The following is a 14154-nucleotide window of genomic DNA, read 5'->3' as shown; positions in this document are numbered from 1 at the left end:
TGCTAAACAGTTTTGCAATTTTCCCGCTCCACCATTTTATCGTCTCGCTTTATTTTTGTGCGCGAAAAGTTCGATCGATTAGAAAAAAGTGCCTCCACAGAAGAGAAGTTTTTTTTTTCCCCCCTTCCCCCCTTTTCTACCTTCTACATATGTTGATGTTTATTTTGCCAAGCTGTGCATACAAAGGATGATTAATTTTTGCAGAATGTTCCTTTTTGATTAACTTTTTTTTTTCTTTTTTTTGTATGCCATAAGTGTGTATAAAATTTCCATTACATTGTTGCTCCCCCCAGAGGACGGCAGGTTGCCGGGCGATGAGTAGACCTGCCAATTGGTTCAAGTGTACCCGATTCTGCTTTTATTTTTTTGCGGTCGTTCAGCGGTCGTGCAGCGGCCATTCCGCCATTTTTCTGAGACTTTTCTGAGACTTTTCTGAGACTTTTCTGAGACATTTCTTCTACTTTTTTTACCATTTTTATATGCATATGTTTTTTTTTTTTTTTCTTTTCATTTTCACTACGTGCAAAGGAGTACATTCCAGTGGGCCGCCCGACCCGCGGATGTACTTCCCCCCCAACCGTGCCGCCCAACGATGCCAGTGTTTCATTAACCAAAGCTTTTTTTTCATAGAAAATATGAAAATGCTGTTGTTAAAAATGTTTTACGAGGAAAAGCGTTTCCTACGTGTGAGCGGCGAGATGGGCTGAGTGAGCAGTGAGATGAGGTGCTTCAAAGGGGGGTCAGCCAACGTGACACCCAAATGTATGACTTTTTCCCAAAAGGGAGTGGCGAAATGTGGCCAAATTAAAGGAAGCGCAGGGGATGCGCGAGGTGATTTTTTTTTTTTTCTCATCCGGAGAACCTATCATGTTGGGGTTTCCCAAGTTTGGCCCCCCAGAGCGATTAAGGTGCGGTGAAGTTTGAACGGTCGGTTGCGTTGGGGTTGGCGGTGGCGTTGTCGTTGCAACTGCCAATTGTGCAAATCGGGAGGGGGAAAAGACTGTGAGAGCATCCGGTGGGGAAGCCTTGAAACTGTTGGAAGGTTCCCCCCTTTTCTTTTGGCACCCTATCACCCCAAAAAGGAGAGACCCACAAGAATAGATAATTACCATTGTAGGGAGCGTGGAACTTAGAAAAGCTACTTAATACAAACGGATGTGCGCGGCTTAATAATTACCACACTTCTGCTGTTTGTGTGGCCGCTGGGGAGGTGGCACTGTGTAGGGAAATGGGGGGAGAGTTCCATTCGAACGCGCTGGGAAAAGAGGGGCCGGGCCACCAGGACGACCCCCCCCAAACTCAAAAAAAAAAGATAACAATAACACCCGTCGGGGCTTCCTCAAATAATAATTAGATCCTAAATTCACAAATGGCTGTTCCTGTTATGGCTTTTCTCACAAAACAGATTGTCAAGTTTTTTTTTTTTTTTTTTTCGTGAAAACATTTATGCGTATATGTTGGGGTGTATGTGAAACGAAAACAATGGCAAATTAAAATGGAGCCCTGTGGGAAAAAACAAACTGTTAAGGGAAACATAGCAAAAACGGTTGAGAGAACAAAAAATGGCCAGTTAGCAGCTGCGATGTGGTAAGGCCATCCGATAGAGCGAAAAGGGGCAGCTTGCGGTTGTGACATGTGGGCAAAAATGAGTAAAAAAAAATGAAAAGTTGCATGCATTGTTAGCGGGTGGTGCATTGTTAGCGGGTGGTGCATTGTTAGCGGGTGGTGCATTTATTAGCGGATGGTGCATTGTTAGCGGATGGTGCATTGTTAGCGGATGGTGCATTGTTAGCGGATGGAGCATTTTTTTTCCGATTTGTTCATCACAAGGGAATATGAAGTATGCGAGCAGGTCGGGGCGGTGGTACTGCACTTGCGAGGCGTACTGGCCATTCGTGGCGAACAATGTGGCGGTCGCAAGGCGTGCGGCAGTTTTGAATTTCCCCCAGAAGTGGGGCATATTGCAGTGCATATTGTATAGTGCATAGTGTGGTGCACATCGCACGTGGCGATTTTTTCCATTGGGTTTACTTTTCACACAAAGTGCTTACCCACCGCTTAGTATCTTCTTCGGTTGTTACTTTCTGGGGCCCATGAATTTCCTTGTCCGTTTGGCATGGGTCTCATCATAGGGGAAGCACCGTTGGCCATGGGTCTCGCCATTGGAGCACCGTTGGTCATGGGCCTCATCACAGGGATGCCGCCGTTTGTCATGGGTCTTATCACAGTGACACCACCGTTTGGCATGCCGCCTCTCATCATTGGGGCACCACCGTTTGGAATTCCCCTCATCATGGCGGCGCTGTTTGGAAGTCCCCTCCCCATGGCGGCACTGTTTGGAAGTCCCTTCGGTGCGGGTTCATCCTCGTCTTCCTCATCTTCATAGGCAGCCTCAATCATCTTGTTAACTTTGCGTAACTTAAATGTGAGGTAAATTATTATGATAATGGCAATGGCGAAAAAAAGAGGGGCAAACTCATAACCTTCCGCCGTCATTATTATTGCAGATATAACGATACCTAAAACTGGAGTGAAAATTTTGAACCTGGAGAAAGCACTTTTTAATTTTCCAGAGAAGGATTTATTTTTTTGGGAGTGATTATTATCGCCAGTTATCTGAGGGTACATAGAGCGAAGCAACTCCTTTTCGACTTTCCTGTCGATTCTTTGGAAGAAGTTTTTTATCGGGTTGGACGATTTTTTTTTATTGCTGTATTGACTTGCAGTGTCTCCAAATGACTGTCTCCTCTGTTGAGGAATTGGCATATTATCCTTTTGGAAATTGTTTCCCCTTTGGAAGTTGTTTCCTGTTTGGAAGTTGTTTCCTCTTTGGAGCATATCGGAGGAGCGATTTGCGCACATCTGCGCTTCGTAGCTATTCATGTTCTTTAGCTCTTCCATTCTGTTTCTGACGTTATCTCCCTTTACGGCTTCTCTGGTTCGCTTGGTATATCTCTCTTCGTCTTCCTCTCGGTCGTAGTAGGAGGACTGGGACTTCTTCTGGTCATATAGGTCGTAGTAGGATTGGTTCTTCTTCCCATCCCTATCGTAGTAGGATTGGTTCTTCTTATCGTCTCGGTCGTAGTAAGATGGGGATTTCTTATCATCCCTATCGTAATATGATTGGTTCTTCTTATCGTCTCGGTCGTAGTAGGATTGGTTCTTCTTCTCATCCCTGTCGTAGTAAGATGGGGACTTCTTATCGTCTCTGTCGTAGTAGGACTGGCTCTTCTTCTCATCCCTGTCGTAGTAGGACTGGTTCTTCTTCTCGTCGCGGTAGTAGGCAGAGTTGTCTCCTCTCCTTTCGTTGGCGCCGCGGCGAGAGGGGTAGCGTCTCCTCCTCTGATCGTAGTCGTCGTCTTCATCCTGACGATCGTAATTTTTACGGTCGTAATCCTTACGGTCGTCATCCTCACGGTCGTAATTTTTACGGTCGTAATTTTTACGGTCGTCATCCTCACGGTCGTAATCCTGACGTTCGTCATCCTCACGGTCGTAATCCTGACGTTCGTCATCCTCACGGTCGTAATCCTCACGGTCGTAATCCTGACGGCCTTCACCCCTGCGGTGAACCCTTCGGGGGTTCCTGCGGTTGCCCGCCCGGTCGCGGCCATCGTGGTTCTCTTCTTCACTATAGGAGTCGTATATTTTTTTAAACTCCTTTTTATTTTTTATCTCTTTAAAATCATCGGTGGTAAATTTTTTATATTCGTCGGCAAATGAGTCCATATTTTTTTCGATGCTGCCGAAAGTGACGTTGGCGGATCCGTCTTCGACGTTGTATTCGTCATACCAGTTTTTGACGCTGGTGAAGAGTTGATCTCCTGCGAAATCGATGGAAAATTTTTCATCCGCTGGTTCGCGTCTGCGTTTATCAATCACTTGCGACTCTCCTTTTAGCATTCTGCTGTGGGGGGAGGCGAGGGAGGCGGCCTGCATCGGGGGGGGGGAGCGGTAGGCTCGAGGTTTAAGGGGGGGCGCGGTAGACTCGAGGTTTAAGGGGGGCGGTAGCCTGGAGTGGACAGACTACTCATCCGCGCGCATAGACACGTGTCTCATTTGCGGGATGCGCTGGGCCTTACATTTTGGTCGGCGTAGCGCCAGTTCTCGGCGAGGAGGAGGGCCGCCAGGGTTATGATGGGGCGCGCTAGCATGTTCATTTTGTTCGGCTAGGTATTTATTGATTGACTGTTTGATTGGCTGTTTGGTTAGCTGTTTGATTAGCTGTTTGATCAACCGCTTATTTGGTTAGGTATTTGCTTTGTTTTTTTAACTATTTATTTGCTTAACTATTTTACTTATTTATTTTATTAATTTTATTAATTTTATTTATTTATTTATTTATTTATTTATTATTTTTCTACTTTGCTGGAAAAAATACTCTCATGAACTGTTTAGGAAAAAATTAAAATGGTAAATAACAGCACGCGTACGTGGAGATATTTTTTTTCTGAATAAATTAATAAAGCAATTTCTGCTGTGCCTTTTTTTTTTTTTTTTTTTTTTTTTTTTTGGGAATATTTCTTCTACATGGATGCAATTTTTGCATTACCGTTTCCACGTTTTAAAAATATGCGTATTTTTCTTTCTGCATTAGTTGAGATGGGAGGACATGCAACTGTAACAAAGCGGAGAGCGGGGTCGGGGTGGTTTCTCACCATAGGGGAGAAGAGACAAGCATGTAAAGATGCAAACGGGCAAAGAAATGGGCAAATAAATAGGCAAATAAAATGGCGCAAAATGGGGAAAAACGCAAAAAAATAAAATCACAAAAATTATGCAAGTAAACAGAAGAAAACGCGAAAAGACAAAAAAAAAACCTTCCCATAGAAACACGAAATGTACGTTTTAGGACACCCGATTAGGAAAAGACATGCAAGAGTTGTCTAAAATTGTCCGAGGGTTGTCCAAAAATTGCCCCAAAATTGTCTCCCATTTCGACAAAAAAAAAAAAAAAAAAAAAAAAAAAGTCGCCACTGCAACCATTTTGTTCTGATATTTCCCCCCAGTGGTGATCTACCCGCCAACATGTTCGGAAAAAAAAGGACGAAAAATCGGAACGTTAAAAAAGGGTTGCAATGGAAGGAAGTAGACGCAGACCATTTGTTCTGCTAAAGTAGGACGCGCAAGGGTGGAGAAGCGAAGGTGAAAATAAGGCGTTTGGTATAATGGCCAATCGCGAAAAAAAAAAAAAAAAATTAATAAAAAAATTAATAAAAAAATTAATAAAAAAAAAAAAAAAAATTAATAAAAAAGTTAATAAAAAAATTAATAAAAAAATTAAAAAAAATTAATAAAAATTAAAAAAAAATTAAAATAAAATTAAAAAAAAACGAGCAATCAGGTTGGACAATGGGGCGTCTATTTTTCCCCCCCTTTTTGCGAAGTGGCCTTGTTTTGTCTATTTTTATCCCATAAAGACGGTTACAAAATGGGGTGGGGCAGTTAATTCCACTTAATTAGAAATAGCTCAACAAACAGGAAAGGAGAATTTTTTTTTTCAATCTGGTTCGAAGCTGACGGGAGAGCTGCCCCTAACTTGTGATGTAAGTTTTATAATGGAGGGGGGAAACCAGAGCTGTCCTATTTCGCTCTTAGAGCATTTTTAATAACGGCAGATTAATTCGTGGGAGACACTCCGCGGACGTTTCCCCTTACATGACAGTCATCCGATATGCTCATCCTGAGGAGGTGACTCATTTCTTTTTTTTCTATCCTGGTAGGATGGCCATTCTGCCTGTTGGTTAAGCGTGAAAAGGCACGTTGGCCGCCCTCCCAATGAAATTTTTTCCTAACCTTTTTAAGCGTGCCCCAAGTGGCTATGCAATTTGCTCTTCCCACGTTTCAGTAACTCCCTTTTTAGGGTGGGGGATACACGTTGATTTGTCGTTCATCTGGACAGTGATGTGCCCCCCCCCTTCACATACATCCCAATAACATGCAACAAATTTGTGAAGCGGTAGGAAGGCATAAAATACTGCTCGAAAGATTCCCACGTTATAGGGAAAAAAGGGGTGCACCCATTAGCCCAACACGTATGCTCAATCGTTCTTCCTTCCTCATGTGATGAGTTAATTTTTAAAAAAGGCTGGGGGTGCAAATGGTATTAGGAAGTCCTGTTTGTAAATATTTCTCCACAGGCACCGCCACTCTGTAGTGTACTCAGTCCAAGGGGGTTACTCACGGGGGGTTACTCAAGGGGGGTTACTCACGGGGGGTTACTCACGGGGGGTTACTCACGGGGGGTTACTCAAGGGGGGTTACTCACGGGGGGTTACTCACGGGGGGTTACTCACGGGGGGTTACTCACGGGGGGTTACTCACGGGGGGTTACTCACGGGGAGATAGCCACAGGACACATAGTGTGGTCCTCCCCTCCTTTACCCCCCCTTTTTTGATGCACTTTTAAACGTTGGAACGAAAAAAAGGGTCGCTCCAAAATGGCATACTGTTTCTCCTTTAGTGGGCGGGACGACCATGGCTGTGATGGAAAATATACCACCGCTGTTTGCTTCGACAGGCACAGATTAGTGATCTATACGCTCGTGGGTCCTGTCCCCCATTTTTGGTTGCGCCTCGCCGGACATTTCGAACGAGGCGAAGTGGACCAAACGGGGGGTTCCGCGCGTCTAACACGTTGGGGGAGTTCACTTTTGCGGTTACGGAAAAAATGAATCTTTTTATATCACCGAAAGGGGGCGTCTACGGAGGGGTTAGCAACCTTTTGGAAAGCATTCCCATTAGGGCATTATTTTTTAAAGCAGTTTTTTTTACATTATTATTCGCAAGTGGGTCCCCCCTAGTTTGGGTCAACTGAAATGTGATGAGAGGGAAGAGGGGGCCAAAAATGCGTAGAGCTGGTGTGGTTCTTCCCTATGTAGGTGACCACCAAACGCGTCTTCCTTTAAGTAGCCAATTTCATCACACCGGAATAGCCTTTTTCAAAGGGTTAAACATTGAGGGTGCTTTTGCGGCCATGCGAAGGGAGCCCCTGCGGTATGGACGGCGCGCCGATATGCAAGCAGTATCACTATGTATACACAAACGTACATTTTTTTTACTTTTTTAACTTTTTTAGCTCTTTTTGGGCGCCCCGCTAGGTGAGCACGCGCCATGCGGCACAGCCCCAGTTGGAAAGGAGTTGCACCTAAGCACACGCATGCATGCATGCATGCATGCATACATATATATATATTTGTATATCTACATATCTACATATTTATGTACGTACATACCTATGTACCTATTTGCATACGAATAGGCAGATGCATGCCAACCTGCGCAACCGTATGGGGGGTGGGGGAGCAAAGCGGAAGCGCGTTTTCCATGTAGAGTTAACCTTAGGGGGGAAATTCGAGGTGTCCAATCGGGCCTTCGTAAAAAATGGCTAGCAGAGGGGAGTTCCACGCGATCTCCTTTTTCCACACGCTAACCGTTTTTTTTGCCTTTAGGGGTGTAGATATTGTTCGTATATTAAAAATATGGATATGCAGCAAAGGCCAATCAATTTCGCTTTGCAAATTCGCATGGCAAATTCGCTTTGCAAAAGGCTGCCCCGCTTGCGGTCATGCAGTGTGTCAGGCATATTGGCCGATCACCGCTTTGCGAAAACTGCAAAATTTAAGAAAATTGCAAAATGTGCGAAACCTCCACAGCACAGCTATTTTTTTCCTTGCATACTTTTTAGGAAGCGGAACGGGAACTACGCGTTTTTTCATTTCGAACATTTCGCGTTACTGTTAAATTCGCTCGCTTTATTTTTTCCCTTTTCCCCTTTTGATTCGTTTCACCCCTTTGCGTTTGTTTATTATTTTTTTTTTTTCCACTACACTGTGCTGCGCGCTTTTTAATTTTTTTTTTCTAATCGGTTATTATCATTTGGCATGTGAGGGGACACGGGCACTGCCCTGCTGAAAATAAATAACAATGACAGCGCACTATTGTATTGGATTTGTTAATTACCCCAATGTGAAAAAAAAAAAAATGCAAAAAGGAAAGAGGAAAAAGCAATTCGTCTATTTGATTTATTTTTAAATAGGTAAATCTGAACAAAACGATTTATTTACGTGTTTATGGCAATTTTTTGGCGAAGAAAATGAAACATATTTGTGTATTTGTTTATTATGCTGCGGGCTATTGTGCTGATTAGCAAAATGGAATTTCGCAGTCTTCCTAAAGGGGGAGATATACATTAGCATATTAGAATAATTAAAAAAAAGAAAGTTTTTATCAGATTGCAATTTTTGATTATTTATTATTTATTATTTGCATTTCTTTCCTTTCGACACGTAAAATAATTTAATTAGCAGAAAAATTGTTCCATTTTACGCGGCAGAAATTTAGTAATATATAGTGTTATCCCACTTATTTGCCATTTTTTTGATAATTGCAAATGCGTCGATTTGGGCAAAATAATGAAAGAAAAATATGCCAAGAGAAAAGGAATAACTTTTTAACTGTTCATCGGAAGGAAAAAAAAATAAAATTAATTGACCATCATATCGTGTCAGCACTTTTGCGTACATAATAATAACTATTTCGAGTGTTAGTAGCAATTCCCATTTTTTTACTTTATTTTGCTATATTTTGCTAAATTTTATTTTACCATATTTTGCTATATTTTGCTATATTTTGCTATATTTTACTTTATTTTTATTTATTTATTTTTTTCGCGTAATTAACAATTTTTACTTAAAATATCATCGTCGCAAACAGTTTCTTTTTCTTTATTTAGCCAAGTGATTAAATCCTCAATTTTACGTCACACAAGTTAGCAATTTAAAAAAAATTTACTTTTACCATTTTAACATTTTTGAACATCAAGACGGAGGAGATTTCATCATCCTTTTCTGAACTTCTCCATAAATATTATCGTACATTATAATAATAATTAGGACTTGATATAATTTCTCTTTAACAATCTATCGCAAAACAGAATGACTTCTCCCATTAATGAATTAAAAGAAGAAGTAATTTCTCTTTTCTATTTTGATTATTCCTGTTGCTTTAAAAAAACGAATACACAGAAATTGCCATCATAAAAAATTATTCACATATACTTTTGCACACAATATATATATTATTTCTTTTTTCCCTATAGTATAAATTTATGAACATATGGCCTCAATATAGTGATCCTCAGGATGATGGAAGTGAGGATTTATAAAAATATGTCTTTAATGTAGCTGTATAGACCAAGTATCATTACAATGTGAACAAAAAAAAAAAAAAAAAATGTAAATGTTATTTTTATTACCTTTTTAGGTTCATATAATACAATTGATACAAAAGAAGGAGGTAGAGCTTTTAAACACGAAGTATGGATGAATTTTTTGAGATGGTATTACGACAATAACGGTTACTATAATTATTTACATAAACGTGATTTAAGCAAATTTAAGGAGCCATTTAAAAGTGTGCTTGCAGGCACTTATAGGCAAAATGAAAAATTAAATGACATTTTATATGATACGTCAAGTTTAAAGGATCTACTGAAATTATATTATTTTGGAAGAAATTCTGGGAACATTCAAAAGTTATTAGAGAACCAAGAGGGTCCATTATACAAAGATGCCTGCCAATTTGTTAATGAGTGTCTTCATATTTTTCGAGATTTAAAAAAAAAATATTGTCCAAAAGGAACCCCCGTAAATTTTACTGGAAGTACTGTTTGTAACCAGTTAGGAGAATTTTTGGATAAATATGAATATCGTCTTTATGAACCCTTAAAGAAACACAATAAAATGTCGTCGCTTTTGAAGAACCCAGAATCAGCTCGAGTCAGATGTGACGTAAGCGAGTCTTTATATTATACCCCATTCTTCAGCATTTATAAAAGTAACTCTGATGAATTTAGCACGTTTGGATCTTTGGTCACTGGAGGTTTCGCCATGTTTGCGGTGTACCTGGTTGTGCTCATTTTGTATAAGGTGAGTGAGGGGGCGCTAACGGGGTGTTCCTCATTTGGAGCGGCTTCTCTGATATACTTTTTATGAGCGAAACTGTGCCGCCCCTTTTCACCTCAACCCAAATGTTTCCCCTGCACAAATGGGAGAACAAAGCTGCCTATGCACCGAATGCATCCATTTGTACTATTTTTCCTTTTTTCCCCCTTTCCGCAGTTTACTCCTCTTGGTTTGAGATTCCAATCGGAAGGACGCAGAAACACGAGAAGAGTATGGAGAAATATGGATAGGGATTACCACGGATCGTTTTCTACCCTCAGTAGTTTTTCTGATGATAGCGAATCCGTAAGTTCGGATAACGACTCATATGTATTTACCCACCCAATTCCTAGATATTATTAATTTGGCTAGCTGTGTGTAGTGTGTGAAGATACGGCTTTATTTTTCACTGCGCTATCGTAATTTTTTGCTGCAAAACTTGTTGAATGGGTCGAATGTTAAAAAGTGTTTATTTTTCGCATGAGCGGTTTACGTGGGGGCGATTCGAAAAAAATCGTCGAACGATTTGGAAGTGCAAAGCGGTGAAGCATGAAATGGAAGCGGCGAGGAGAGCGCACTAGGTTGTGAAAAAAAGGAAAAAGATAAACGCATATTAGATAACAACCCACTGGCAAAACGCTGAAAAAAGACGCATGCCAGTGCGAGGCGATGCGAATGTTATGACAGCTGCCTACATACATGCATAGCAGAGTAACTATATCCACTTTTATTACCGTTTATTTTAACTCAACCCGGGAAATTCGTTAAGCCAATTTTATTACACATGGAAGCGGGGAGTGTGGCACATCGCGAAGACTGATAGAACAATCACAGGGGCGCCATGCCAACTGCCTATTTGCCCATTTTCTCGAACCATTTTGATAGTTTATGTTTTCCCCATATAAGCTACCCCCCACGCGCACTCACGTATACACATATGCACATGCCTTTTTTGTGTGGCCTCCGTCATTGTAATGTGCGCATTTCGATGTGCATGTTTTTAATCGATAGCCCCTCGACAGAGTGACGTGTTAGATTGCGAAGAAGTGCTAACAGGTGTTCCTGCACGGGCGGGTGGCGACACGTTTATATGTATAAACAGAAGAAAAAAAAAAAATAAAATAAAAAAATAAAACAAAACAAAACAAAACAAAATAATAGCTTCCCCCAATCGAAGTACATTATATTTATGTTGAAGAAAAATCGCGCAAAGTGTACGCTCTTGATTTGGCATGACTCAATGGCTAGCTGCGCAGTGTGCGTGAGCAACATTACATACACGTGGCGCAACTTAAAAATGTATTCCTCTCGATTTTAAGAAAAAACAGTGTTATATATGTGTCCTACATTTGAACAGAGCGTACGCGCCAATTTAATTTCGAGTTTAATGTTAATGAATGCAGTGCGAGATGGAAAACGATTCCCGGGGAGTCCCCCTCAATTTATTTTCATTTTTGCTTGCTGTAGGAGTACTTTGCATTGACCTGCTCATTTGTTCCAATCTGCTGCTAGCCATTTGCGCGTTAAACATTTTTAAGTGTAACCCCCCCTATAAGTTACGCATATGCGTATGTTTACATTTTCGTACAGCTAAATTTTCGTACATGTATATTTCCATATATGTATGTGTCCACGTGCGTGTGTTGGGCTGACTGTGCGCCCGAATGATAGGCCCCCCCCTGATGGAACCTGCGCTTGCGGTGCTTTTTGGCCCGCGAAAAGGCCCACCCACGCGTGTACGCCTGCTTTTTGGATAATTTTTTTTACTCATTTTTGCACGCAGAGGGTGTTTATGCGAAACGCATGCAGTGCATTTATTCATTTATTTATTCATTTATTTATTCATTCATTAATTTTTTATTCATTTATTTCATTTTTTAATCATTTTTTATTCATATATTTATTCATTTTTTATTCATTTTTTATTCATTTTTTTATTCATTTTTTATCCATTTATTTATTCACTCTTCCTTCCTTCTTCCACGCCCGCTTTTTTTTTACCTGTTCAGTTTTACTGATAAATTAAAGCGGACTACATTTTGCACATGTGATGATGCGCCGTCCTTTTTCATGCTTAACAATTTTTAGTAATTAATAAGTTGGAAAAACTTTTTTAAACATAGCAAATCCCAGTGCCCATTAAGCATGTTCACAGATTTTATTCGCCCCGCATGCAGTGTTGGTGGGGGTCTGTGTGCAGTAGGTTATAGCCCACCGGTCTGGTTTCACTTTGGTTAATAAACTCTAATGGTGGGTGTATGTACAAGTGTAGCAGCGTAGAAATCTGCTACTGAAAAGCAAATATGCAGTTCATTTTATTTACGTGAGGAGATCGGCCAGCGGCACCCGCGCACACACGGAGGTGATGAATGGGATGAAGTATTCCCCATTTTGCGGGAAGAAGAATTAAAATGGACCGTGGGTTTGGTATGTACATAGAAGGGGAAAAAACTGTTGGATGATTTATTCCATTTTTGTTTTGCTTCACTGGGGGGTTAATTAAAATATGTTAAGCGGCGAATCCGCAGTCGCATGTCAAAGAGGGGGATAAAAAAAAAAAATAATAACAAAATAGCAATACCAATATGACGGATTGGTGAAACGTTTTTTCTCAGCGAGCAACTTTTTTTTACCGTGTGGAAAGTTAAACGAAAAAAATTAAAATTAGTTCCTTCCATTTTTATTGAACTTTTCACCTTTCCTTTTTGACGCACTGAAGCGAGTCCTTTGAATAACTTTCCGCAAAAAAATGGAAAGCTTGGGATAAGGAAAAATACTCTTTAAGGGTTAAATGTGCCAAATTGTCCAAACGCATTTTCGTTCATTATTGCATCAAAGAAGTTAAATTTGATACAAACATATTTTTGCATTTTTTTCATTTTTTTCATTTTTTTCAATTTTTACAATAAAAAATACACAGCGCGCATGTCCATTTCTTTGCGCATTTTAGCAAAGCGCAGTTCACAATAAACGCTACTGCTAAGCGATAGGCAGTCATGCCCGTATTGCTAAGTAAAAATAAATATTCGCGCATATACATGTAATGCAATTCCCAATTCGGGAAGGGAACTTTTTATTTTTCCTAACCTTTCAAATGGAATGATAAGCAGACCGTCCGTTTTCCGATCGAGCGGTGCGTTCCTTTATACTTTATTGCCAAAAAATAATGCAGCGATGGGTAATCGCGTAAAATGAGGAACGCGCGGACAAATATGCTTAGCATTGCGTACATATGAATTTTGCATATATACATGTACGCATATATTTATAATGCGTACGGGCTATAGGTCACACGGGCGATGGTCGATTTATTTCGCGTGACCCATGATGCGTCTGCCCGCTTAACACAATTTTTCAGCTACTCGCCACCTCTCCCAAAATCGCCCTTGTAAAATATTCCTGGGCGATTTTTCCGTTAGCAACAAAATTATGTACTTTTTTCCTGAAATGTAGAAATGACCAAATAAAAGAATTTTATTACTTTTTTTTTTAGACATATTCATTTAAATGATAAAAAGCAAAACAGGAGTAAATTTTAAAAAGAGAAAAAAAATCTATAATTGTATAATTTTTACGAATTTAAGAATTGCAAGAGTTTTATTTTACCGCCTCGCGCCCACTGAACAGCGTATTATTTAAGGGGATAAAAAGGATAATTATTTACGTAAATAAATGGAACGAAAAATTATATGCACTTTGCAGTTATGTATGTACAAATATAGGCATATATATTTGCATATTATTTGCATATTTTTTTGCATATTTATTTGTATATTATTTATCATTTTTTTGCCAACTTGCGCTTTATTTTGTAAAATAGGGATGGAATTGCAAACGGCATGCGCATATATATCGCTTGTACGCGTAGGCATAAAATTTACATTGAGTAAATTTTTATCGTTTCAGAATATTCCAATTTTGAAAAAAAATATTTTTCATTATTCACGCACAATTAGTCATATGTAGTTATTTTTTAGTGCGCCGCAATTTACTGTAACACTTTATTTTTTTTATTGCGCTTTCTTTTTTTTTTTAATTTTATTTTTTTTAAATTTAAAATATTCACTTGATATATTATTCCTAATAGATTAGCATTATTATTTAAGAGCATATAATTAAGGAACAATTCTTGCTTTGAAAAAATACATTAATTATTCATATTTTTTTATTTTTTTAAATTAATATTCGTTTGACATAATTTTCCCCAAAA

The 14154-nt window shown here is 39.7% G+C and overlaps 1 protein-coding gene across 1 annotated transcript, besides 12 other annotated features; it reads right to left on the bottom strand.

Annotated features, from left to right (window-relative positions):
- Positions 1–968: 968 nt before the first annotated feature.
- Positions 969–1042: a microsatellite.
- Positions 1043–2058: 1016 nt separating this feature from the next.
- On the bottom strand, positions 2059–4160 carry PVX_096990 (Pv-fam-d protein; the record flags this gene model as incomplete). Its single annotated transcript, XM_001612624.1, has 2 exons — positions 2059–3933; positions 4083–4160. 2 exons carry the CDS (start codon positions 4158–4160, stop codon positions 2059–2061), a joined length of 1953 nt encoding a protein of 650 aa, XP_001612674.1.
- Positions 2381–2431: a microsatellite.
- Positions 4161–4621: 461 nt separating the features above from the next.
- Positions 4622–4656: a microsatellite.
- A 129-nt stretch (positions 4657–4785) lies between these two features.
- Positions 4786–4823: a microsatellite.
- A 74-nt stretch (positions 4824–4897) lies between these two features.
- Positions 4898–5029: a microsatellite.
- Positions 5030–5285: 256 nt separating this feature from the next.
- Positions 5286–5315: a microsatellite.
- A 558-nt stretch (positions 5316–5873) lies between these two features.
- Positions 5874–5899: a microsatellite.
- A 207-nt stretch (positions 5900–6106) lies between these two features.
- Positions 6107–6165: a microsatellite.
- Positions 6166–6546: 381 nt separating this feature from the next.
- Positions 6547–6582: a microsatellite.
- Positions 6583–8474: 1892 nt separating this feature from the next.
- Positions 8475–8506: a microsatellite.
- Positions 8507–8654: 148 nt separating this feature from the next.
- Positions 8655–8695: a microsatellite.
- A 1420-nt stretch (positions 8696–10115) lies between these two features.
- Positions 10116–10140: a microsatellite.
- Between the last annotated feature and the right edge of the window lie 4014 nt (positions 10141–14154).

This window comes from Plasmodium vivax, chromosome 2 (assembly GCF_000002415.2).
Source record: "Plasmodium vivax chromosome 2, whole genome shotgun sequence".
Classification (NCBI taxonomy): Eukaryota; Apicomplexa; class Aconoidasida; order Haemosporida; family Plasmodiidae; genus Plasmodium; species Plasmodium vivax.
This window is presented reverse-complemented; position numbering and strand designations above follow the sequence as displayed.